This window comes from Syngnathoides biaculeatus, chromosome 17, assembly GCF_019802595.1.
Source record: "Syngnathoides biaculeatus isolate LvHL_M chromosome 17, ASM1980259v1, whole genome shotgun sequence".
NCBI lineage: Eukaryota > Metazoa > Chordata > Actinopteri > Syngnathiformes > Syngnathidae > Syngnathoides > Syngnathoides biaculeatus.
The window spans coordinates 23,140,892-23,163,362 of NC_084656.1; the positions used below are offsets into that span (position 1 = coordinate 23,140,892).

Genomic DNA, 22,471 nt, shown 5'->3' on the forward strand with positions numbered 1-22,471 from the left:
CCGTTTCAAGTTATGTTAAACAAAACTATTATTTAAAAAGATGTCCCGGACTCTGGATGAAAATGAAAACGGGCAGCGGGCACTCACCTCCTTCCAGGGGCTGGTGAACTGCGTGCGGGCGTATCGCGTCAGCATGGAGATGATGACCACCTGGCCCCACTCCTCCACGTCCACCAGCAGGTTGCACAGCTTGCGGTAGTTCTTGTGGATCAGGTCGATGCGGTCCGGGCACACCTCCTCGAAGGCCATCACCACGCTGCCCGCCACGAGCTAGCCGGCGAGACCGCGCCAAAGGCGGACAATTAGACAGAATCGACAAAGTGGGACGAGGTGCTCGGGAGAAAGAAACAATTGGTAACCGGCCCGACCTCATTAACGTCTGGAACACTCAAGAGGGGGGAAAAAAAAAAAAAAAAAAGTATTTTCAACTTTTGATTGCAGCCGGCGGTTCATTATAGGGAAAAAAAAAAAAAAAATGTCAGCTCTTAAAAAGTTTAAATTGACTAATTTACACAAATGTGAAAAGAAAATCCATCAATTATACCTTTCCTACAAATCAAACCACTTTTGTGCAATTCCCAGAGAAACAGAACAACAACTCTATCATTTAGTTTGTTTGGCTCCAATTTAAAAGCCCCCCCCCCCCACCTTTGTTTGGGCAGCGGGGCGTTTTTGCCATAACAGAAAACAATATCCCCGCTATATTATTATAGTCATCGATAATGCTTCACAACAAGACTGCTGGTGTTGGTGCTGCCGTTTTCTCTCGCAACTGAATTCGGATGTTCCCTTTAATGTCTGTTGATTTACAGAAATGGCAGTCGCTATTTACAAATTAGAAATAATTGAGATGTTTACAGTGGACCAGTTATATCATGGATAAATAAGTATTTTTTTAAGCGTCTATACTGTACATTACGCAAGGTTGAAATCAGCTATTACAGGTTTTGCCACAATATACCTGGCAGCACTGAGCTGTATTGCCAGACTTGCAACCTAAGTCAAAAAAAAAAAAAAAAAAGAAGAAAATGGCGCTCATCGAGTTTGATCACAGCACACAGACTTGCCGTAAACTACAAAATCGACAACGTACGTTTGTGAGTATTGTGGGATGCGATGTCTTAAAATAGGAGTCTCAGGTTAAGGTTTATCGCTCGTTTGAAATACCTTGTCTATGGCATTTCATATTGTATGTTAGCATTAACTTAGCTGACCTTTGCTATATAAAATGAGGAGGTTTGGTATGTGAACGTACAGTCTTTAGTAGTCTTTTTGCTTCATGTTTTATAGTAAATTTCAACTGGGTGCCAACTTGTCGCATTCTTTTCTCACGGCACTCATAACCTAAGGGCCAGTCAGTTATTCAGATTTTCTTGCCGTTAGTGGCCGAGCTCATCGCCGCTGTACGTGAAGCCGGTCACGCCTTAGCTTCTCGCTAAACTTGAGTAATGTCAGTCCTTTTATGCAAAGGATAAAGAACATAGCGCTTGTGCCGGATGGAAATGTCACATGTGGCTGTTTGTGAAGCCAGATGTGACTTTGCATCGCCGAAGAGAGTAAGCCCAAAAAAGACCCACACTGGGACTGGTTAGATTTGTGAAAAAATATGAAATTGACAAAATGTTGCCGCTAAACGAGGATTTGATGATCTTTGCCTTGGCGTGATGATGAACGCCACTCAAATTTCAAACCACCGAGTCATTGACGGACCGCCCGGACGCCCGCCCCTGTATTATGACAAGACGCTCATGGGAAAACGAAAAATATCATAAATTTCCTCTAAAATCATGAGCAGCCCAAAGTGTTTGCTTGCAGCTGCTTCGTTATGAATTCCAATCATTGGCAATGGGAAGGCAGGGAGTGCTGGGTCGTCACGCGAGAAACAAGCCTGCACTCATTATTGTCCCTTTTTTTTTTGGGGGGGGGGGGGGGGTCTTGGTGCATCATGGGGTTGGAATCTCCTCCCCTTTCCCCGCCTCTTCTAATATTAATGGCCATCCCACCTACCCTAATCATAAGGACCCCCCCCCCCCACCCCCTTCTTCTTTCGTGCTCTGGTTTCAATTTGCCAAAGGGGCGAGAAGGGGAGCTCGGGGAGGGATCCATCATTTATCTTGTAATGGCGACATAATAGATCCATCACGCTAAAACAGCTGCACAAACTCCGCCGTCGCCGCTGTCATCGCGCTGTCCCCATTTTGTCTTTAAAAGACCCCCCCACCCCCCCACCCATCGCACGTCAAAGCCATTTAGACAAGCAGGCACATTTGTAAAGGTAAACGTCAAGAGGCAAAAGCGACTCGGCGTTTCCCGGGGATCACCTAATCGTGTTTCACTCCCCGCATCCCCCCCCCAGCGCTAATCGCCTTGGTTTGCTTTTAAATGAACTCATTACGGAGACGGCAGCGCTGAACTTCTTAACAATAGGAAACAAAGCAAAGTGGTCCAGCGATTGGCCTGGCGTTTAAGATTTTGGGTCATTAGCACCGAGTGAACTCGGGTCAACGAAGGCCTCAACCATCAATTCCAACCCTTTCGAATATGATTTATTGTTTGATGGGTTTTAACAGTGGTCAGGGAGGCGCAAATGTGGAGATGCTTGCCCTTGATGGAGTGCGGGAAAAGAAGCGCCGGCCGGCTCGGGTGGCCAACCGGTAACTGGCGCGCTCCACACAGAGGAGAAGAATGAAGACTTACGTATTTGGGGGTCTGCATCTAAAATCTTTCATTTTGTTTTGTGTCAGTTTGTACGAGTTTTTGCTCTTTGTGTCCCAAAGGAGAAGTTATTTTGAAGTTTAGAATTATTGCAACATTGATGCGACTTCACATCAGCCCGTCTCTGGTGTTGATCATTTCACGTTAGCATTAGGCTAGCAATCTTTGGCGAGTCAAAATTCTACGGTCTGGTTGAATATTTCGATTTTAAATGACTTTTTTGTGTGTGTCAGTTTTATACAACACTTCAGACGGAAAAGAAAAATATCTGAGCAAGTGAGGACAGATGCTAAGTAACATAAAACATGGCGTGTAAACTCAACAGACCACAGAGAAAAGTAATAACAAGCATACCCGAAAGAATGGGGGGGGGGGGGCATAAATCAAGTTTCAATACTTGAAGATCACGGGGCACCCGTCAGCTCTCAGACGTTGGCGCGTCGAACGGATGCGCCAAAAGGAAAATCGAACACACTTACGGGGTGATGTACGATTTAAAATGGTGTTCAAAATCAAATGGTTACTTACGGTGGACTATAATCATGCACACGATGTCACAACCTGATGGCGACACCGCAGTAGGAGGAAGGCCGCGTACTTGGTCGGCACTAGTATCAAGTTACCCACCAAAACATGTTGTCTCCGGTGAAAGTTTACAAAACTGTGCACTGCAGAGCCTGCTAATGCTTGTGCTGATGTTCAGCTCGTCACCTGCATGTCTCTGAAAAAATTCAAAAGTCAATCCATGGTTTTATTATTTCTAATCGCTAATGTTAGCGCGCTTCTTTAAACATGCGCTTGATAAGTGCATGCTGGAGTTGTAAACGGGGCTAGTTACGAACGCTAAGCACGGCTAACTTATTTCCACGGCACATAACGACAGCCACTACTTGCGCGCTAAAGGAGAAGACCGAGTCGACTGGCTCGCCATCTTGTGAGACTTCGAAGATCCCACGCAGACGTGAAAACATACTTCCTCAATTCCAATTAAATATTCACAATCTATCAAGAGAAGGGGAGGGGGCTTAACTTGTGCAACGACGCCCCCCCCCCCCCCCCGCGCGTGGAGAAGTCATCTATCTTCGTTAGCAGGCCAGAGCCAAATATGCTCTACATCTGCTCCCTGGGTCGCAGTCGCACACGAGCGCTCCTCTCCCCCTGCCACTCGGCCTATGCTGCGTTATTTGTCTGTATAATGATAAGTCTACGCTATGAATACATAATTGCGACCTTCTGCACATACGTGGGGGATGCATTTAACATTCATTCATTCCAAGACCTGCAAATGCTCATCTTCACGCCCAATTCAAGAATGTGGTGAATTTAAATGCAGGTGACATGAGGGCGAGACCATCTGAGGAGGTGCGGATGTGGAATTGCCAAAAAGAACTGTGGCACTGGCACGCTCGACTGCGGCGCCCTCCGGTGGCCTGCACTCACCGTGCTTTTGTCCTTCAGCAGCTTCTCGATCACTTCGATCAGTTGCTCCTTCTGCTCAGGATCCAGGCTGAGGAGCAAAACGAACGAGACCAGAAAGTCAAACGCACGGCCCGTGATAAGGAAGTGCTCCACCAATGCGTCACCAGTACGTTAGCCACGGGTTTAACGGTACGATATATTAAACGGAAAATGCATTCATCCATCCATTTTCAATAGCGCTTAACCCAGTTATGCTGTCGCAGGACGCTGCAGCCGACGCCACCTGATTTTGGCCAAAAGGGGGACTACACAGTGTAGTTTTTACCCTACGTAAACCGTTATTTGTGAGGGGGGGGGGGGGGGGATTCCATTCGCAGTTTCTGTGTGCAGGTCAAAGCCGTGTCTACTATAAAAGTAGTGCTTTGGCGCTATATTGTGGCATTTAGCGTGTCCGTGCTGCTTGCAAGATGGAGACCAAGCCCTGTTACAAGCAAAAATCTGAGCAATTGTCACTGCCTGACAAGGTACTTCAACGAGCTGACTAAACGATGCTCCTCCATTTACTTCAACATAGTTCTTTTGCACTGAAGCAACATTTTTTTGGGATTAGACATGACTTTGGCTGGAGCACAAAAATACATTGAAAGAAGACATTTGATTTTTTTTTTTCCGGTGAATGAGAGGATATGTTCACAAAAACAAAGCACATGCCGCTTAAGAGTACGTCTGGACGCTCCATTCGCGTGTTTTGCTGCTCTTTGAGTGTTAAAAGTTGCCGATGGTTGAAAGTTTAGAATTGCAGTATACCTACGCTACTTTCCATGTGCCCGTCGATGGAGTTTTGCCTTGTACAGTTTCTCAACGTTAAGCGAGCAGCCTCTCGTGAGACGAAATGATCAGGTCCGATTGAACGTTTTGCCGTTCAAATATAGAATACTTGGTTTTTTTTCTTTGGGTTTATTTTACAACGAAATTCAGGGAGGAGGGACGAATAAATGACTTGAAGTGAGCGCACTTTGCTTCTTATCTGGAGAATTGTGCAAACAAGTCTTCCGTTTCCCTTGAAGTGATGATATGTGACATGTTGAAAATGCTTTTCTCAACGTAAAGTATTCCCCAGAAAGAAAAAAAGTGCCTTCACTGTCCAGTTGCGCACGGATACCTGTAAAGCTTCTGGATGGCGTGGGCGGCCGTCTTCCTGACGTACGGCGACAGGTCGGCCGCAGCCTCCTTGATGGCCAGCATCATGATGGGGACGATGATGGTCACGCGGATGCTGGACAAAACCCGCAGTGCGCTGGCCCGGATCAGCTGGTTTGGGTCCTGTTGGAAATCATGTGCTTGTTTGATTGTAAAGCAGAAACATAGAAAATGCAAACTAATAGGGTCAATAAAGTGCGACCCTTGTGAGGATAGGCATCTTCGAAAATGAACGAATGGACGGACGGATTATAAACATACAGCGCAAAGAGGGGAAAGGGGAAATGCGAGCTGCTTCTGATAAAACAAAAACTTCAGCGACATTGTGAATGTCACTCAATTCAAATCGCGCCAATCCGTGCTGCAACGTTGAAAATAGCTTCGATAAATCTATTGTGGCCAGTCCCAAGGGTAACAATTTTGCTCAGTTGTGCAACAAATTAGTCAAGCGAGGACGAACGGTACACTCTGCTGGTTGCTAGCAGGAATTGAACCAAGTGCCAATAACTTTTGCAGGGTGGGGGGGGGGGGGGGGGGAAATAAACAAAAAAAAAAAAAAGGCGGCCAGGCCGACGTTGATTGAGTGTATTTGTGATTTGGTTCTGAGGGTTTTGATTACCTTGAGGGCCCGCTGGAAAGTGCTGATGGAGAGCAAGGCCAGGTCCTGCTGCTCTTCCGCGTACCTCACCAAGTACACGTACACCAGTTTCTTCAGCTGACAAAAGAACCAAAGATGCAAATTCAAGTCATGAACAAAAGCTCGTTGGATGTCACACTGAACTGACAACGAAAGGGTGTCAAACCGGTGCAAGAAAAGTTGATTTGTCCACTGATGGAAAACTGCGAGTGCCCTGATGAGAAATATTCAGTGGCCTAATGAACGCACTCAGGAAGCTGCCATATTTGGACTAATAGGCAGGATTTTTGGCTCACGGCGTGGAAGCGGCGACATTGTTCAGGATAAAAGCCGACTCGGGTCTCACCTCGATGTTCTTACTCGCCACGTTCTTGACGATGGCGGGAAACAGCTCCGAGGCGTTCTTTCCTTTGGCGATGAGCTGCCAGGACGGAGCATACGGTCGTGTTTGCAATTGCAGCACAAGGTGGGAGGAAAAGCTCAGAATCTTGACAAGAACTTTTATTCCCGTCCAGGAATGTCACAGCTGCGCCGCACGGCGTCCGCCTGTCAAACTGTTTTTCCCGCCGGGGACGATCGGACTACACTTGTCATTCATTTCTCTTTTCCTGCTTCACATCTGCGCTGCATCGTTTCCACCCACAGAGTTTTTTTCCCCCTCCCACCACCATTAGACAATATTCCTTCTTTTTCCATAAACCGCTTGGCTAAAATTCGGACTGACTACGGCTTCACATCTGGATTGCACGGACTGACCCCACGAGCTAATCTTGCAGTCGTTTTATTGGACTACATTTCTACAATAAATAAACGTTATCTGTCCTATGAGTCCTTTCACCCAATTTGTGCCGTCTCAACACTTCCCGAGTACGGCTTCACTTCTGCGTTGCATGGGATGGGATGCAAGTCTATTGGATTACATTCCACAGTTATTTTCATCTTCCGCATGATTTACTTCACGACAATGATGTTAATTAATCTGCTTCACATCTGTGTTACGTGGAGATGAATTTTGAGATACTTTAGCAGCCCTGGACAATTGGACGAGATTTCACAATTCATTTTTGTTTACCTCTGACCCACTAACGTAACGTGTAGCTCGGTACGATCCCCGCCCTTCCCATCCGTACCGGACGGCATCGCGGGACGCTGCGCACTCACCCCGACGACTCTCTTCATGGCCTCCAGTTTGAGCGACTCCTTGTTGCTCTCCAGCATTTCCTTGAGGTCTTCATTCCTGTCGGAAAACAAATAGGAGGCAAGATAAGGAGCCGGGCGGCGCTTTCCGGTCGCGTGTGAAAGGCCACAACTGCGTCGGCCAATTTGGGGAAAGAGAAAGGCAAGCAAAAAATAAATTCAATAAATACATTTGGCGAGCAGCTCATTCCTCAGCTAACGCTCCCACTGGTGCGGCACTGTGTGGCCGCACAGCAGACCACTGTTGTGCTTCACATTCCGCCGAGGGGGAAACGCCGCAAAGTCGTCCAAACAACCAGGATGGCGCTTCACTAAGTGAGACGTTTGCTCAAGGGACGCTGGGCACATGAATCATCGCCAACGGTGGCTGTTACAGGTTCCCAAAGCCCACTCCCCCCCAAAAAACTTTGACTTTCAGGTCACAATCACTTTTCTTAAAGGCTTTTGACATTGGAACATTATATTAAGAATTATTCAAAGTTTTAGTCATCTGAAAAACATTAAAAAAAAATATTGTTATAAATGTTTACATTTAGTCTTAGTGTTTGAAGTATCTGAAACACACAAAAAAAAAAAAGTCTTCTCTTACTGTTCACGAATATTCTTTCTTACTGCTTCAAATATCAGATTTTTTTTTTTTTTACATTTTAAATCTGAAAAATAAAAATAAAAAATGTAGAATTTAAGTTGTCCAAAAAGAATAGATTTGTTTTGGATCTGGAAAACATATTTTCCTTTAAGTTTCCGACATGTCATTTTGGCACTCCAAAAACAAAAAAAATTCTTAGCACTTCAGCTTCAAATGAAAAAATTGATACAGCGATGATATAACAGAGGTATGATCCAAATGACTGCTGTACAACATTAAGCGTGGAAATTAGAATCCAGAAGAGACGCCGAGCAAAAAAATGCCGTCAGACGGGGTCCCGGTCGTACCCGGCTCCAGACGTGGTCTTGGCGCCGAGCGTCAGGATCCGTTCTTCCTGACTCAGCCCGGCCTTCAAGGACAGCTGCAGGTGCTCGGCCGAAACCATCGCCGACCTGACGGCGACGGCGGCCTCCGAGCGGAACGTCAAAAGTCGCCCGTCCATCCCTCCGACGTCTCGGCTCGGCTGCGCTTCTGCGTCCGCCGGCTTTGCTTGCGCGTCTGCTTCCTCTCGACTTGGCAAATTAAGTCACAAGACCGAGTCGGCCCGCTTGACGGCGCGTCATTCTTCTCCAGGAGGACACGCGTCTTTCCGGAACCATCCGCCGTGGGTCACCTGCGGACGCTGTGCTCATTTCCCGCACGATCACGAAAGAGCCGGCCGGGAACGCGTGACCTCCGTGACTTTACTTCGTGAATCAATGGATTGCAGACAGAAATGTCTCCGTTATCTATTGTTATGTCTCGGAAATAAGAAGATCTTCAAAAATCATTCATCTTAGTTTTTTACATATCTGAAAAAAAATATTTTATTTTTGCCATTCTGACATCTGAGAATTTTTTTTTTTATATAATTTACGATATTTCCCCACCAAAAAAATGCTAAATTCTCTATTTCTATATGCAATAAAGACACCTCCCCCCAAAAAAATCTTAGTTCCTGAAATCCAGAAAAAAAAAAAAGTTTCACATATGCATGAAACATCCACAAATGTTTGTTACAAAACCAGAAGTACTGTAAAGATTTTTTTTTAAATCTTTCAAAGTATCAAATACCCCCAAAACTAATCAGTTTTGGGTTAGGATTTTTTTTTCCCCCAATACCCCCAAATTAATAAAAAAGTTTCTATCTTGTTCACAACCAGTATGTTGTCTTTCCAATAGATGAAAACAAATATTTTTGCATTTCACGTGATAAAAAAAACATCTATTTCTGGTGTGTTCAGGTCACCAAACAAAGACTTTTTTTAAATTGCATTGTTTTGAAAATTATTGGGTCTCCAAAAACCAACAAATTTCATTTTCTTAGTGTTTCACAGAACTGAAATACATCAAAAATAATTTTGGTGAATCAGATTTTGAAAAAAAAAAAAATTCTTCAAATCAAAAGTCCATTTTCCATATTGTTCAGTTAAACAGAAAAATAAGGATCAGTCTCTTAAGGTTTCCCATATTGTAAAAACATGAGAAAACCTATTTTCTCATCGTTCTGGGTATTCATAAAATATGTGTTGATATATCATTTGTGTCAAAAGGATTAATGTTTTCCAAACTTGGATTTCTTCGTAAAACAATCTCAACATTCGTCAGTGCCCCTCAACTCCAGCCGGACACACAAAGGGTCCAAGAAACCAAGAAAAAAAAAAGAAAAAGAAAAACTGGAAGCTCCTGTCAAGTTCTGCTGAAATCTTTGCCACCTCTCGTATACATTGGCTGACAAAACCCTGTAAATGTGTACACCATACCATATTGCGGATCTGGATCTGGCCTCCACACCTCGGGGTTGACACGCCTACTCTAATGGATCGACACACCTCCACCGGAACCATCGCTCGAAGCAAGCGGGCTTTGCCTCTTTTTTCTTGGTCTTCTTTGCATTCCCTCAAAGTGATGCTATGCGATAGTCTCCCATTTCTTGACAGCAGGCGTGGGAACATCACGTGCTCAGGAATAGTTTATAAAGTCTTTTTTTCTAATGTGTTTTAGTTCAAGCAATTTTTGGAAGCTACTTTGAACGGTTTTAGTGCATTACGGATTTCCAACTATTGCGAGTGGGTGTGTCACGTGCCCCCCCGCGATAAACGGGGTTGAACTCAATCTGCCATTACGACTCAACTTTAGCGGCTAATGGTCATTCCCCAGCATCACAAGTAGCGAGCGAGCCACCTTCCTACCTACCGGTTAGCTCACCGCCTCCGTCGAAGCGCGAAGTACACGCCGACGGAACAATACTCGTGTCGTTTTTCTTACTTTTTAAAGTCAGCGCTGAAGAGACCGAAGGCGGCCCCGGCGGCCGGGGCGCTCTCCTGGGAAGCCTCCACCGCAGGCTCCGCTCCTCCTTGGTCGTTGTACAAAGCCGTCGTCGACATCTTTCCAGCTTCTTCTCCCCACGCGAACCAAAAATAAAATAAAACCTTCCGCCGCCGAATGCCCACTCAATTGTCGCGTCGGCGTGGCGTCTGTCGTGGAGCTTCAGAAGAGAGCTGACAAACTTCTCGAGATTTTCCTCCAACTTTTTTTTTTTTTTTTTTTTTTAACTCTCAGTACCGGAAAGAAGCATCCGGCGTCACATGACAGCTTGGGTGAACTCCGCACATAGAGCTAGCGCAACTAGATCGTATTCGCCATTGAGTTATGTGTGAATCTGGTTCCATGAAATATAGTTCTATGATCAGCCAGTTTGAAAGGATCAGAAGACGAACGAATAGAAACATGTGACGCATCTTCACTTGTCTGCTCTTTCGTTTAGTGTGATCTTTTCGTGTTATATTTAATGTATGTGAAAATATAAAAATGGATTGTTCTTGTGTTTCATAAATCCCGAAAACACCCCCCGGTTTTCAAATATCTCCAAAACAACAAATGGGTTTATTTTTCAGAGCGTTTTGCAAATTCTACCCTTTTCGGTTATGAAGAATGTGAACTACTTTTATTAAAAATAATCTTAAGAAAATAAATCACGAGCTTGTTAGATATTTAAATACCAAAGTTAAACCCCAAAACATACAATGAGTTAAAAATTCTTTATTATTATGATTCTGCATCTGAGGAATTGCTTCCCACGAGTTAGCTAGTTAGGCAACAGCACTCCCGCGACACTTGTGAGGATGAGATGTTTGGAAAATGGATATGGATGAGCTCACATTTCACACACAGAGACAACAATCCATTCAAGTGAATGAAATATTCGACAGTAAAGTGTCCCATTATGGGCCTTCCAAATTCAAACTTTATTTTTCACATGCCCTAAAAATCTAACCTTAACAAAAAAACAAAACTGAACTCCACATTCTCCATGACAAAGTTTCCACTTTTTTTTTTCATTATTCCACATTTTCAGTGACAAAATTCCCAAATCATTGCAGACTTTTTCCAAATTTAGTTTGCTAATTCACAATTTGTCGACTGATTCAAACCGTGCCGACCTTGAAATTTGTTCTTTATACAGGACATTTACGCACATGTGCAAATTTTCTCAGTGAAACTCCTGGATCAAAAACATATTTGACCTATTCGACTCCTCCTTTCACATTCCTTTTACTTCTAAAAATGGGAACTGTTTGATTCATAGCTGGACTTGACTTGGAAGCGAAAGTGAACAATTGCGCACGCGCAATGACTGTACCAACATGGCGCCGATTGAACCCTTGTCAGCGGTCTTGATCAGGAAGCGGAAGTCAGCCTGTGCGCATGCCCAGACGCATCGACTCAACCTCAACATGGCGCTGGCAAAGTCCGTGTACAATTTGCTCTTCAGGCGAACGTCCACTTTCGCCATAACCATCATGGTTGGCGCCGTCTTCTTCGAGCGAATATTCGACCAAGGTGGCGACGCAATCTTTGAGCAAATGAATCGCGGGGTAAGTCGCTTTGGCGGTGCCAAAATTGTGCTTTTATCCTGACCTTGCAGTCAGGGAGGTGGAGCGGTGCTAGGTGGTAGCTAGCCCATCTTGTCCGCTATCCGCAGTTTGAATCGAATGACAGTCATGAAATGCTTTTTTTTTTTTTTAATCTGATTTTGTGCTAGAAACTCTGGAAACACATCAAACACAACTACGAGAACAAGGACGAGTAAATGTGGACGCCGGCTGAAGTTGGAGGCTCGTTTGTCATCACTCCACTCGCAACGCCGCAGAAAACAACAACAAACAAACAAACACGGACTCAACGGGCTTCAAATTGGGCCCGTCGTCTGTGCAGACCACCGCGGAAGTGGAGCAGTGGACCCCCGTCACATCAATCTTCCCTAACCTGTGATTTGTTCTGCCCTTGTTGCCACCTTGCATCTTGTAAATGATTAAATTAAACGTGTTGATGTCTGACGTAATTTGCTCTTGTAGTCTACGACCTTTTTCCTGTACCTTTATTGTCCAAAGGCACATATTTTACATGAGAAAAATGTGGTTGTCAATGTCATTATGACTCAGAAGCACAAATATTTGGAAAAAGATACGTGAAAAAGGATTTTCCCCCTCCTGATTTTTTTTCACATCACATTGAAATCATCAAACCAATTTTAATATCAATCAGAAAGTCAACCCAAGGAAATACAAAATGCTGTTTTCAAATGACTTGCATATACATCGGCCCTCCACAGAATCCAAATTTTTGTGGGAACGTCATTGCCCCCCCCAAATAGAACCTGTCAGAGAAAATGAAGTAGGATCGAACATCTCAAGAATCAATGCATCATGCCATGATTCGATGAAATTGGAGAAGAAATGAGGCGGGGAAAACAGTCCGGAAAAGGTAAGGAAGCCATTTCCAAGGCTTTAGGGCTCCAGCGTACCACTGTCAGAGGCGTTGTCCACAAGTGCGAGAAAACGTAACAGTGGCAAACCTTCCCAGGAGTTGCTAACACAATCAGGTTTCTGACACGAATAAACCAATGCTGCGCCCGTTTCATGGAGAAAAGTAGCAAGTTTTGCAGAAATGCTAACGATGTGATGTGACAGCCTGTCAACATCAGCTCACCGCTGTCTGAGTGGATTTTGATCTGGTTCGGTTGTAGGTTCAGCAAGGGATTTTCAAATGGAATGAAACGTTGAAGAAATACCTGTGCTGGTCCTTACTATGGGATGTACTAACCGAATAAACATATCCAAATACTAACTCTTGAGACCGCGCTTAAAAAAAAAAAAAAAAAAAACAAGTTCAGGTCCATTACAAAGGGTGGCGGTAATGCTTTCCCCGCACACACACAAGAGAAGAAAAAAAACATTCGAGGAAGACTGCAGGGGTCTGACGTCATCTCTGTGCGACACGTCAACGCCGCAGCAACTCACGCAACGCGTCGGTTTTGTGAAATTTTCGCAACTGGGACCGAAACAAAAGTATTTGGTCGCCAATTTGTGGTTTGGCTGAAAGGCAGACGCGGGGGGGAAAGTGCGCTAAAACAAATCGGACTGAGCAACAAAACCGGAAAACACGAAGTGGTTCTGTCCCGACAACGGATGCGTGGCAGCATGAATGAAGAAGGCAAGAAAACAGCTGAGAACTTGTTGTCGTGTTTATTTTGTTTTATGTTAAATGCGTGCACGTTCTTCGGTTGTGCTTTCACTGGGTCATGTATTGTGTTGTTACTTTTTTCTCATTTTATGCGAATTTACTGTATGTGGTGGTGTTTGTAATGCGTCTGTTGCAGTGCCGTCATTGTTTTTTGTCATTTTGCGTGTGCGCAGAGCTGGTCGAGTACTTCCGCGCTCAGATGAGGGAGGACCCCGACGTGGCTTCGGCGGTGGCCGCCATCCGGACTCTGCTGGAGTTCTTCAAGAGAGATCAAGGTGACGTCGGCCGCCGCGGTCGTCTTGTCGTCCCCCGTTTGTTGACTTTGTGACTCTTGAGGCGAGACCCTGCTGGGCCTGAGGGAGAACCTGATGTGGGCCACGGACCGCCTGGCCAGCGTGGACTCGTCCGTGGCCGTGTCTTCCGGAGGCGAGCTCTTCCTGCGCTTCATCAGCCTCACGTGGCTCGAGCACCAGGTGGGTCGGAGCGACGGCGCCATCCGCACTGCCGTCGTTCTGATTCTGACCGGCACGAGCGAGAGTTGGGCGTTGTGGAGAATCTCACCATTTCATTTCCATCCTTTGGATTTCAGTTGGATTCTTTGGGGCGGCAATATTGACTTAAAAGAAGGCGCTCTAAAGCGGCCACGCCCCAGCCGACTGTCCACAGTGGGCTATTCCCACATTTTTTGGGCTTTCTAATGCTTCTTTATCTTCAACCATGTCAAAAAAAAATTTTTTTTTACAACCATTGACTAAAATAAGACTAATTTCACTTGTAATTAAAATCTTAAAAACTGCTTATCCTATGAATTAACCTTTAAAAAGACCAATTTTAGTTTTGATTCAATTTTAAATACACCACTTTTTACCCACGTATCTTTTTGTCCTGATATTAAACAATGAAAATGGCGTCCGAGTGTTACGCTCGGCTTCCTCCCCGTCCGGGGACTTTCGGTCCTCTCACTTTATTAGCCAACTGCTGATGCAACGGCATCTCCCGTCTCCGTAGCGACGCGTCGGCAGCATCTCACGCCTTGGTTTTTGCGGTCCCGGCAGGAACTGTCGCGCTGCAAGAGGGTGATGGAGGAGCGCGGGCAGCTCTTCATGGACAAGATCTCCACGTCCAGGGACAAAGTGGCCAAGCTGTGTCACACCTTCATCAAGGACGGCGCCGTAAGTCGCGCAAACGCCGCGCGGCAGGAAGTAGAAAAGTTGGGCAGGAAATGGCTGGTATTTGGACACGCGAGCTTTCTGGGCCGCGGCGACGTGATGCCACTTTGTCCCACCTCTGCGTTCCGGGACAGAAAATCCTGACGCACTCGTACTCCCGAGTGGTGTTGAAGGTGCTGGAGAAGGCGACGGCCGAGAAGAAACGTTTCTCCGTCTTCGTCACCGAGTCGCAGCCCGACGGCGCCGGGTGAGTCGTCGCCGTTACCGCCGAACATCCCGGCACCACGCCGGGCCGACTCACCCCCGTTGTTGCTTTCGTAGGCAACTGATGGCCAAACACTTGAGAAAACTCTGCGTGCCCGTCACGGTGATCCTGGACGCCGCTGTTGGGTGAATACAAGAAAATATTTATTGACTCACAAAAAAAAAAAAAAAAATGCCAGCACGAAAAGCCTCCAAGAACCCTTGAACTGTAAATGGTGGCAGGTGCGTTCACAAGAGCTTGAATGGGATTGGATGATTCTGAACACAAGAGGATGTGCAGATTTATGCAACCACATTTACTTTGACATTCCCTCTCTAAAATGAATGAAGTTATGGATCACGTTAATGGTGGAAATGATTTCTCTTGCTCTCCCTTTCTTATAATCACAAAAAAAAAATGGAACAGGGGTGTGTAGACTTTTTATTATAACATAAATTGACCAGGAAAAGGTCACCCCCCCCACCGAAATGCAATGTTTTCAATTAAGACATTGAATTTTCTTTTTTTTTTTTTTTTTCAAAAATATTGGGGGACAGGCGGCAATGGTGGATCAGCTGGTAAAGCGTTGGCCTCGCAGTTCTGAGGTCCCGGGTTCGATCCCGGGCCCACCTGTTCTCCCCGTGCCTGCGTGGCTTGTCTCTGATTGGGCACTCGGGTTTCCTCCCACATCCCAAAAACATGCAACATTCATTGGAGACAGAAAATCGCCCGTAGGTGTGATTGTGATTACGGCTGTTTGTCTCGATGTGCCCTGCGATTGGCTGGCGGCCAGTTGAGGGCGTACCCCGCCTCCTGCCCCGTTGACAACTGGGATAGGCTCCAGCGCTCCCTGTGACCTCTGTGAGGATAAGCGGCTACGAAAATTGATGGATGGTTATTGGGGGACACAAATGTAGAATATTTACACGTAGGAGGCGCTGCAGGAGTCTTTCCGGCACAATGAAACTTGTTTATGTCATTTCATTGTTTTGGAAAGGCCACAGAGTTATGATATGTTTTGTCATTTAAGAATGACCCCCAAAATTCCCCAATTTCAGGTACATGCTGGAGAAGGTGGATCAGGTCATCGTGGGCGCAGAAGGCGTGGTGGAGAGCGGCGGCATCATCAACAAGGTTTCGCTGCTCTGCGCTTTTTCGTTTTGTTTCGTTTTTTTTTTTTTTAAACTGCTCCCCCTGCTGGTACAGATCGGCACCTACCAGATGGCGGCGTGCGCCAAAGCCCACAACAAGCCCTTCTACGTGGTGGCCGAGAGCTTCAAGTTCGTGCGCCTCTACCCGCTCAACCAGCGGGACGTGCCCGACAAGTTCAAGGCGAGTCGCCCCGGACGTGGCAAATGCGGATGAACCGAAAAAAAATGCCGTTGAATGTGGCAATTTGGGCGATGGTTTGCAATCACGTGACAAATGTGGAGGGTGCTAATTGCAGTGTGTGTCCCCCACCCTCCCCACCATATGATATGATTATCATTGTTGAAGTGAGTTGAGGAGGTTCATTTCAGGGGGGGGGGGGAAGTAGTGCTTTGCTGCCATCTTGTGGCATCGATTGGCAATTCGAAACCTTTGTGTTGTTTTTTTTTTTTAAATAATTTGTGGGAGGGCACGAATATGTAAAAATACGGTGCATGTTTATTTTGCCCAGGAAAGTGTGAAAGATGTATTTAATATTTCTCTTGGTGCGTGTTTTCAGTACAAGGCGTCGACGCTGAAGGCCCAGTCCAGCCTGTCCGACGAGCACCCCCTGGTGGACTACACGCCGCCCTCGCTCATCACGCTGCTCTTCACCGACCTCGGCGTCCTCACGCCGTCCGCCGTCAGCGACGAGCTCATCAAGCTTTATTTGTGAACGTCTGTGTTGCTCCGCCCCCCCCCCCCGGTGATCTGCCGCTCAAAGTCCTCCTCGCAGATTTGCCCCTTTTTGAGTTTCTTGAGCAGACGAGTGTCCTTCAGCAGCTCGTCCGCGTCTTCGTCGTCGACGTCGGAGGACTGAGGACGGGGAACGCAAAAGAGTCACTCGGCGCCACCTCCGACCCGAACGGGCCCCCTCCATATTTTGTTACTTTTTTTTTCTGAAATTTACTGACCAAATCTGAAACGTTGAAAGTAGCTACAGAAAAATATGAACTCAACATAAATACTTTTTAGATTTTTTTTCCTTTTTAAATATTCCGAATAATGGTTTTGGGGATGCGAGGATTCTGACGGTCAGCGGGACAATCTTCCGGGATCACGCATGATTTTTGAAAATAAAAAAAGTTTCAAAAGTTCATTCTTCTTTTGATTTCCATTTAAATCATTTCAGCTTTGCGGTTCACGCCCGACTAAATAAACATTATTGTGCGAAAAAAAAGTTTTGCAATTCACTAAAATAAATCCATTGTCATTGAACTTGTTCATGTTTCTGAAAATTAACCACTTATTAAAGTGTTTTTTTTTTTTTTTTAAATTTGACCAATCCACAAATAAATACTTTTTTGATCAATCAATTTTACAGGAAAGAAATATTAAATGGCGTGCCGGCAAATCCCATTTCGACCGAGATAGCCACGCCCCCTTCTGGACGACCAATCACGACGTTGCCGCTCATCTTTCTTTAATTGTGCTTGAAAACGTGAAATATGATAATTGTGTGATCAACGGAAATATCCCAAAAACAATCCTGCCATTTGAAAGTTTTTGTTAACCGACAGACGAATTCGCTCGAGACAAAATCGAGTTGACGTAGAATTGGAGCATAAATACTATTTGATAGTTATGCGTCTCTCTTTTTGGAAAATTCAAAATTCCCCACCAAATCACGTCATCAACTTCAACCCGGAAACTATAATCATCAAATCACAAACAATGGCGACATCTGCTTTTGTTTGCTCTTTGATTTCTTCAAATATTCCTCAAAGAATGTTCTCAATGACTTATTAATAATCTTTAAGGTCGTACAGCTGCCACTAATAATGTGATTATTTGTGAATTAATTGGAGAAAAAAAAAAACAATAATTGAAACCCCTTTATCAAATAAAGGACTAATTCTGTAAAAGCGCACAAACAAACGAGTGTGACGAGTTTGGTCCGTAACGATCGGCAAAAAACACGGATGATTGTTTTCCAAAGTAAAAGCAGGTGTTTGCAAATGTCGCATTTTGATTCGACAAAAATATAATTCAGAATATGATTTGTACGATTTCAGCTTGAAACGAACTCTCGAGAGGATGAAAGCGATTTTGGCGATTTGCTAATCGCTGAGTGGTTCCGCCTACCTGCTCGTGTTTCCTCTTGCTGGCGTTCTTCCTGCGTCGGTCCTTCTTGGCCTTCTGTTTGGACCAGGCCCGGTTCCGGACGGCTTTCTTGGCCGGCCGGGCGTCGCCGCCGCCGCCGTCGTCCTCCCGCCGCCGCAGTTCCAGCTCGGCCAGCGTTTTCTTCCGCAGTTTCTGGCGCTGTTTGTCCTTGTAGCGGATGTTGTCCGTGTCCAGCGGCGCCGGCACGAAGTCGGGGAAACTTTTCCCGCGCAGTTCCGGCATTTTGGGCAGCCGGAGGAGCGCAAAGCCGCGGGCCACCGACGCGAAATCCAAATCTAAGGGGCCAGGGGCGGGGAAAATAAATAAATAAACGGATCGTCGGAAAACGTCGACTTTTACACGCCTTTCACCTTTGACCCTGAAGATGAGGCTGCACTCGTGCTTGGCGTAGGCCTGCACGTACGACACGAAAGCCTTCATGCCCTTGTCGAACATGGCGCGGTCCGCCTGCGCCAGCGCCTTCACTTTGGGCAACACGTCCACCACGTCGCTCACCGCCGCCATTTTCTGCAAAGGACACTGGGAGGGGGGGAAGGCAAAAAAAAAAAAAGAAATAAATTAAAATAATTTAAAAAAAGTCACCACTCAAAAATACTTCAGTTGGGCTTCACTTTTTAGGAGACTTTTTGACTTATTTAGTGCATGCACGACTAAAACTTTCACTCAAAAGCCCCGTGAAGGGTTAGAGATGATGGAATGAATTTATCATTTCAAATGCGGGAACCCATGCATTTATAAAAAAAAAAAAAAAAAAAAAATGGAAACAAAATATTGGAAAAAAGAACCCCCCTCAAAAGAAAAACCCAAGAAAAAATAAATACAAAAACCCAGAAAAAAATAATTGGGAGCTTGTTAACAAATAACGAAAAGACAAAAAAAAAAAAAACCAATAATAACAGAGTGCAGAAAAAAAATAAAACGCCGGTAAAGATTTTGTGGTGAAAAAATAACTAGTCAGAGAAAAATAAAATGTCAGGAAAAATGTGGCGAGGAAAAAAAAGAAATTACATTCCTCCAAAATTCTCGGTGAAGTCCGTTGATCATCTTCCCAGTGCGGACGACGCCCGGGGGAGGCAACGCGCAGCTTTTTAGGCGCTCGACACACGAAAAATGGATGTGGAGCAAAACTCGGGCACGGTTGACGTTGACGCAAACTTTCAAATAATAAAAACATCAGAGCAGAAATGTAATTTGTGAGTGAGCCCACCATCGAGATTTGAGAGCTACGAGCCATCGCTCGGACAATGTTTTCGTTCCCGTTAGCGGCATAAAGTTAAGTTTCAAACCCCAAATTCTGTTTCTTCATTCAAAAATTTAAAAAAAAGCTACAATTTGCAGACATTTGAACGTGGAAATGTAAATTGCAACAGGAGTGTTTTGAGTCGCTCCCTCACCTTCTGGTTGATGGACAGGAAGTTGACGTAGGACTCCTCCATGGGCAGCAGGAAGACCAAGGCGTTGCCGCGGTTACCGATGCGCGCCGTGCGACCGCAGCGGTGCACGAAGGCGCTGGAGAGGAGACGCCGACGTCACGACGACTTTCCCACGCGAGCGCGCGGGACGACCGACCGGCGGCGAGCGTTCACCGACCTGGCGCTGCTGGGGGGGTCGTACTGCAGCACCCAGTTGACGTCGGGGATGTCGATGCCGCGCGCCATCACGTCCGTGCACGCCAGGATGCCGCTGCGAAGGATGCGCGTGAGGCGGGCGGCGGACGCGCGCGCAAAGACGCAAGCTCACCTTTTGGCGGCTCGGAAGTCGGAGAAGATTTTGTTGCGCTTGTGTTTCATCTTGCCGTGGATGCAGTGGACGGGGACCTTCCTCACCAGCGTCTCCAGAGCGCGGCCGAAGTACTCCACGCAGGCGCACGTGCTGACCGGCGCCGAGAGGGGCAAGGAAAAAAGGTCAGCAAAAGGAAAAAGAGATAGAGGAAAGAGAAGAGGGCGCGAACCAGACACCTGAAGAACACCAGCTGCTTCTGATGCTTGTGTTGCCGTAGAAACGCCACCAGCTCGTTGAACTTGCGGTCGGCGCGGCAAACCTGAAGGAGACGAACGCGTGAGCGACCCCGCGCGGCCCGCCGGCGCCGCCGCCGCCGCTCACCGTGTAGTAGTTGCTGAGCGCCGACGGCGTCCTCCGCGCGGCGCCGTCCGCCACGCCCTTCTCCTTGACCACCACGCGGACCGGGTTCCGCAGTCCGGCTCGGACCAGCTTGTCCAGTTCCTGCGTCTGCGTGGCCGAGAACAAGCCGGTGCGCCGCTGCTTGGGCAGGAAGCTCAGGATGGCGTTCAGGCTGTCGGGAAACCACGCCCGCCGTTAGCGTTAGCGCGTCAGCGCAGAGAAACTAACCCACTAGTTGCGACTTTTTTGCCATCGTTTTGACCCAAAAATGATTGTAATTGCCCACAAACACCACAAGATGGCAGCAGAGCACTCTCTCTTGGACATAATCAAGCTCCTGAACTCACTTCAACATAGCTTTTATGAACTTTCATCTGTTCCAGGCCCCCCTCGTTCACCCAAAAAAATGTATTTTACACCTCTATAGTCAAGAAAAATAGGACTGAACTTTGCATAAAATTATAACAAAAAATACATAGAAATATAATCTAAAGTGTACATAAAATCAATTAGTGTACATTGGGACAAAGTAATTCCCAACAACTGGAGTCTTTCACGTGTGCCTTTTAGGGGTGTGGCCTAATGAGTGCTTCATCAAGTTACGAGTTGGGTCGCAAAATGAATTCATCTCCTAAGTCAAAACGCGCGTTGGATGTTGACGCGTCGGGCGGCCAATCGTCACCCAGCTACCTGTTCTCGAAGCCCAAGTCCAGAAGTCTGTCGGCCTCGTCCAAGACGAGCACGTCCAGACTCTTGACCGAGGCGGCCAGGTCCGCGCCGTCGCCCTTCCTGCGGAACATGTCCTCCAGGCGGCCGGGCGTGGCTACCACGATGTTCGCCCTGCAACGCGGAAAATGGCGACCACGGCAAAGAATAATAACTTCCTTCACTGGTGATGCCGCTCAGGAACGCTATACGATTATGAATAAGTTACCCGTTTTCCTTGAACTTCTCGACGTCCTCCATCGGGTTGTTGCCGCCGATCATCAACATCTGCCTGGAAGCAACCAAGACGGGAAGTGAGAGGACACGTTGCGCTGGCGGGTGGTCCATTTCGTCTGGGTTCCGTTCTTACGTGAACTGCGGAAACTTCTGGAGGAAGTGTCCAATCACTTCGCTGATCTGCACGGCCAGCTCGCGCGTGGGCGTGACCACCAGCGCGCCCACCTGCACGTGACGCAACATGCTGCTCACTAAGTCCTGTGGAAAGTCTTGAAAAAACTCGAAAAAATGACCTCAATTTGGCACACACCTGCATCTTCTTGAGCTTCTCTTCTCTCCTGAGCAGAACTTCCAGGACGGGAATGACAAACGCTAACGTCTTCCCACTCCCGGTCACCTAAACACAACATCAAGCTCAATCGGAATCACAAAAAAAAAAAAAAAAAAATGGAACAAAATGGCCGATAGATTACAGATGAGGGATCAATCAACATATAAATGACAGCTCAGCACACAGGAATGTACAACAAACCATCTGGTGACACACACATAAGCAATGACGTTCATATATGTACGTGTGTGTGACCACATATTGAACCGCTCGGCAGTGGCTATCTTTTTGAATTGTTTGCTGTTAGTATTTGTCACTCACTGCCTCAGCAGCCACATCCTTGTTGCTCATAAAAAGTGGGATACAGGCAGCCTGGAAGAAAAACACACAAAAAAACCTCCTAGTACTGCACACACTCTTCTGTTAAGTCGTTCGTGTGCTTTTGAACCCGTTTTACATACTTGCACGGGCGTCATGTGCGTAAAATTGAGTTCCCGAAGCGTTTCTAAGATCTTGTCGTTTAGTTTGCCGGCTAAACTATCCCACGTCCCGTCTGTCGCGTTCTCCATGCTGGAAAAGTGGCACGTACGAAAGTGGTTAGCTGATGCTAAAGCTAACAACCCCACGAGACTTTCAGACTTCCGAGTTGCGTCGATGTTTACACGCCGGGTGGAAACTTGAGCTCGAGGGAAATGTCTTTCCATCCTTTCATCCATTATCCCCACAGGGCCTTAAATTTTACGAAATAAAAGGTTCGTCGTGTCTTCCAAATTAATTTACGCAAAGAAACGTGGTTAGTCCGTGCTACAACTAACTCCACCACGATGAAAATATTTTCCCTTTATGAGTGTCCGGGCGGAAACCAGAGCGCATGGTAGTTTATTCCCATGAAATGCAAACGTCGTTGGTACGCCAATGCTTAGGCTGACTCCACCAGAGTGCCAACACTTTAAAGTTGCGCCGGGATTTAACTTTTTTGAAAAAAAAAAAAAAAAAAACCCAAAACATCCAGCCATGCATTTTCCGAGCC

General features: G+C 46.3%; 3 protein-coding genes across 7 annotated transcripts in view; 1 reads left to right on the plus strand and 2 right to left on the minus strand.

The window, feature by feature from the left end:
* The window catches only part of ap3b1a (adaptor related protein complex 3 subunit beta 1a), a 32,502-nt gene extending 22,160 nt beyond the window's left edge, over positions 1-10,342 (minus strand). For both annotated transcript variants that reach the window (XM_061801052.1, XM_061801051.1), the window contains exons 1-7: positions 10,065-10,342; positions 7,133-7,208; positions 6,318-6,392; positions 5,954-6,049; positions 5,297-5,457; positions 4,156-4,222; positions 88-270 (exon numbers count right to left, since the gene is read on the minus strand). In XM_061801052.1, coding sequence (XP_061657036.1) covers positions 88-270; positions 4,156-4,222; positions 5,297-5,457; positions 5,954-6,049; positions 6,318-6,392; positions 7,133-7,208; positions 10,065-10,183 — 777 coding nt within the window. In that variant the 5' untranslated portion in view covers positions 10,184-10,342. The remainder of the gene's footprint in view (positions 1-87; positions 271-4,155; positions 4,223-5,296; positions 5,458-5,953; positions 6,050-6,317; positions 6,393-7,132; positions 7,209-10,064) is intronic.
* A 1,059-nt stretch (positions 10,343-11,401) lies between these two features.
* On the plus strand, positions 11,402-16,599 carry LOC133490961 (translation initiation factor eIF-2B subunit alpha-like). Of its 3 annotated transcripts, none has more exons than XM_061801713.1 (9): positions 11,402-11,639; positions 13,496-13,597; positions 13,659-13,795; positions 14,378-14,494; positions 14,626-14,738; positions 14,813-14,881; positions 15,794-15,869; positions 15,942-16,067; positions 16,444-16,599. In XM_061801713.1, exons 1-9 carry the CDS (start codon positions 11,444-11,446, stop codon positions 16,597-16,599), a joined length of 1,092 nt encoding a protein of 363 aa, XP_061657697.1. In that variant the 5' UTR covers positions 11,402-11,443. The 3 variants fall into 3 exon arrangements, with proteins under 3 accessions (XP_061657697.1, XP_061657696.1, XP_061657694.1); XM_061801710.1 differs by lacking the exon at positions 11,402-11,639 and adding an exon at positions 13,010-13,292; XM_061801712.1 differs by lacking the exons at positions 13,496-13,597; positions 13,659-13,795; positions 14,378-14,494; ... (3 more) ...; positions 15,942-16,067; positions 16,444-16,599 and adding an exon at positions 11,842-12,136 and having other exon boundaries at positions 11,482-11,674.
* ddx55 (DEAD (Asp-Glu-Ala-Asp) box polypeptide 55) lies at positions 16,363-22,362 on the minus strand. Of its 2 annotated transcripts, XM_061801708.1 has the most exons (15): positions 22,104-22,362; positions 21,903-22,011; positions 21,763-21,813; positions 21,421-21,507; positions 21,244-21,335; positions 21,103-21,165; positions 20,859-21,008; positions 20,151-20,340; positions 20,006-20,088; positions 19,788-19,919; positions 19,638-19,730; positions 19,442-19,556; positions 18,398-18,566; positions 18,009-18,322; positions 16,363-16,739 (listed from the first exon to the last, which is right to left on the minus strand). In XM_061801708.1, exons 1-15 carry the CDS (start codon positions 22,151-22,153, stop codon positions 16,590-16,592), a joined length of 1,848 nt encoding a protein of 615 aa, XP_061657692.1. In that variant the 5' UTR covers positions 22,154-22,362; the 3' UTR covers positions 16,363-16,589. The 2 variants fall into 2 exon arrangements, with proteins under 2 accessions (XP_061657692.1, XP_061657693.1); XM_061801709.1 differs by lacking the exon at positions 22,104-22,362 and having other exon boundaries at positions 21,903-22,097.
* Between the last annotated feature and the right edge of the window lie 109 nt (positions 22,363-22,471).

Excerpts from the sequence above, each read along its gene's own strand:
- ddx55 (XM_061801708.1), bottom strand. The coding sequence starts at position 22,153 with ATGAAAGGATGGAAAGACATTTCCCTCGAGCTCAAGTTTCCACCCGGC. Across the intron at positions 20,341-20,858 it reads GACTTGGGCTTCGAGAACAG|CCTGAACGCCATCCTGAGCT; the intron begins GTAGCTGGGTGA and ends GTTTCCCGACAG. Across the intron at positions 18,567-19,441 it reads TCCTGTCCATCAACCAGAAG|TGTCCTTTGCAGAAAATGGC; the intron begins GTGAGGGAGCGA and ends CCCCCCTCCCAG.
- LOC133490961 (XM_061801713.1), top strand. The coding sequence starts at position 11,444 with ATGGCGCCGATTGAACCCTTGTCAGCGGTCTTGATCAGGAAGCGGAAG. Across the intron at positions 13,598-13,658 it reads GTTCTTCAAGAGAGATCAAG|GCGAGACCCTGCTGGGCCTG; the intron begins GTGACGTCGGCC and ends GTGACTCTTGAG. Across the intron at positions 16,068-16,443 it reads ACGTGCCCGACAAGTTCAAG|TACAAGGCGTCGACGCTGAA; the intron begins GCGAGTCGCCCC and ends GCGTGTTTTCAG.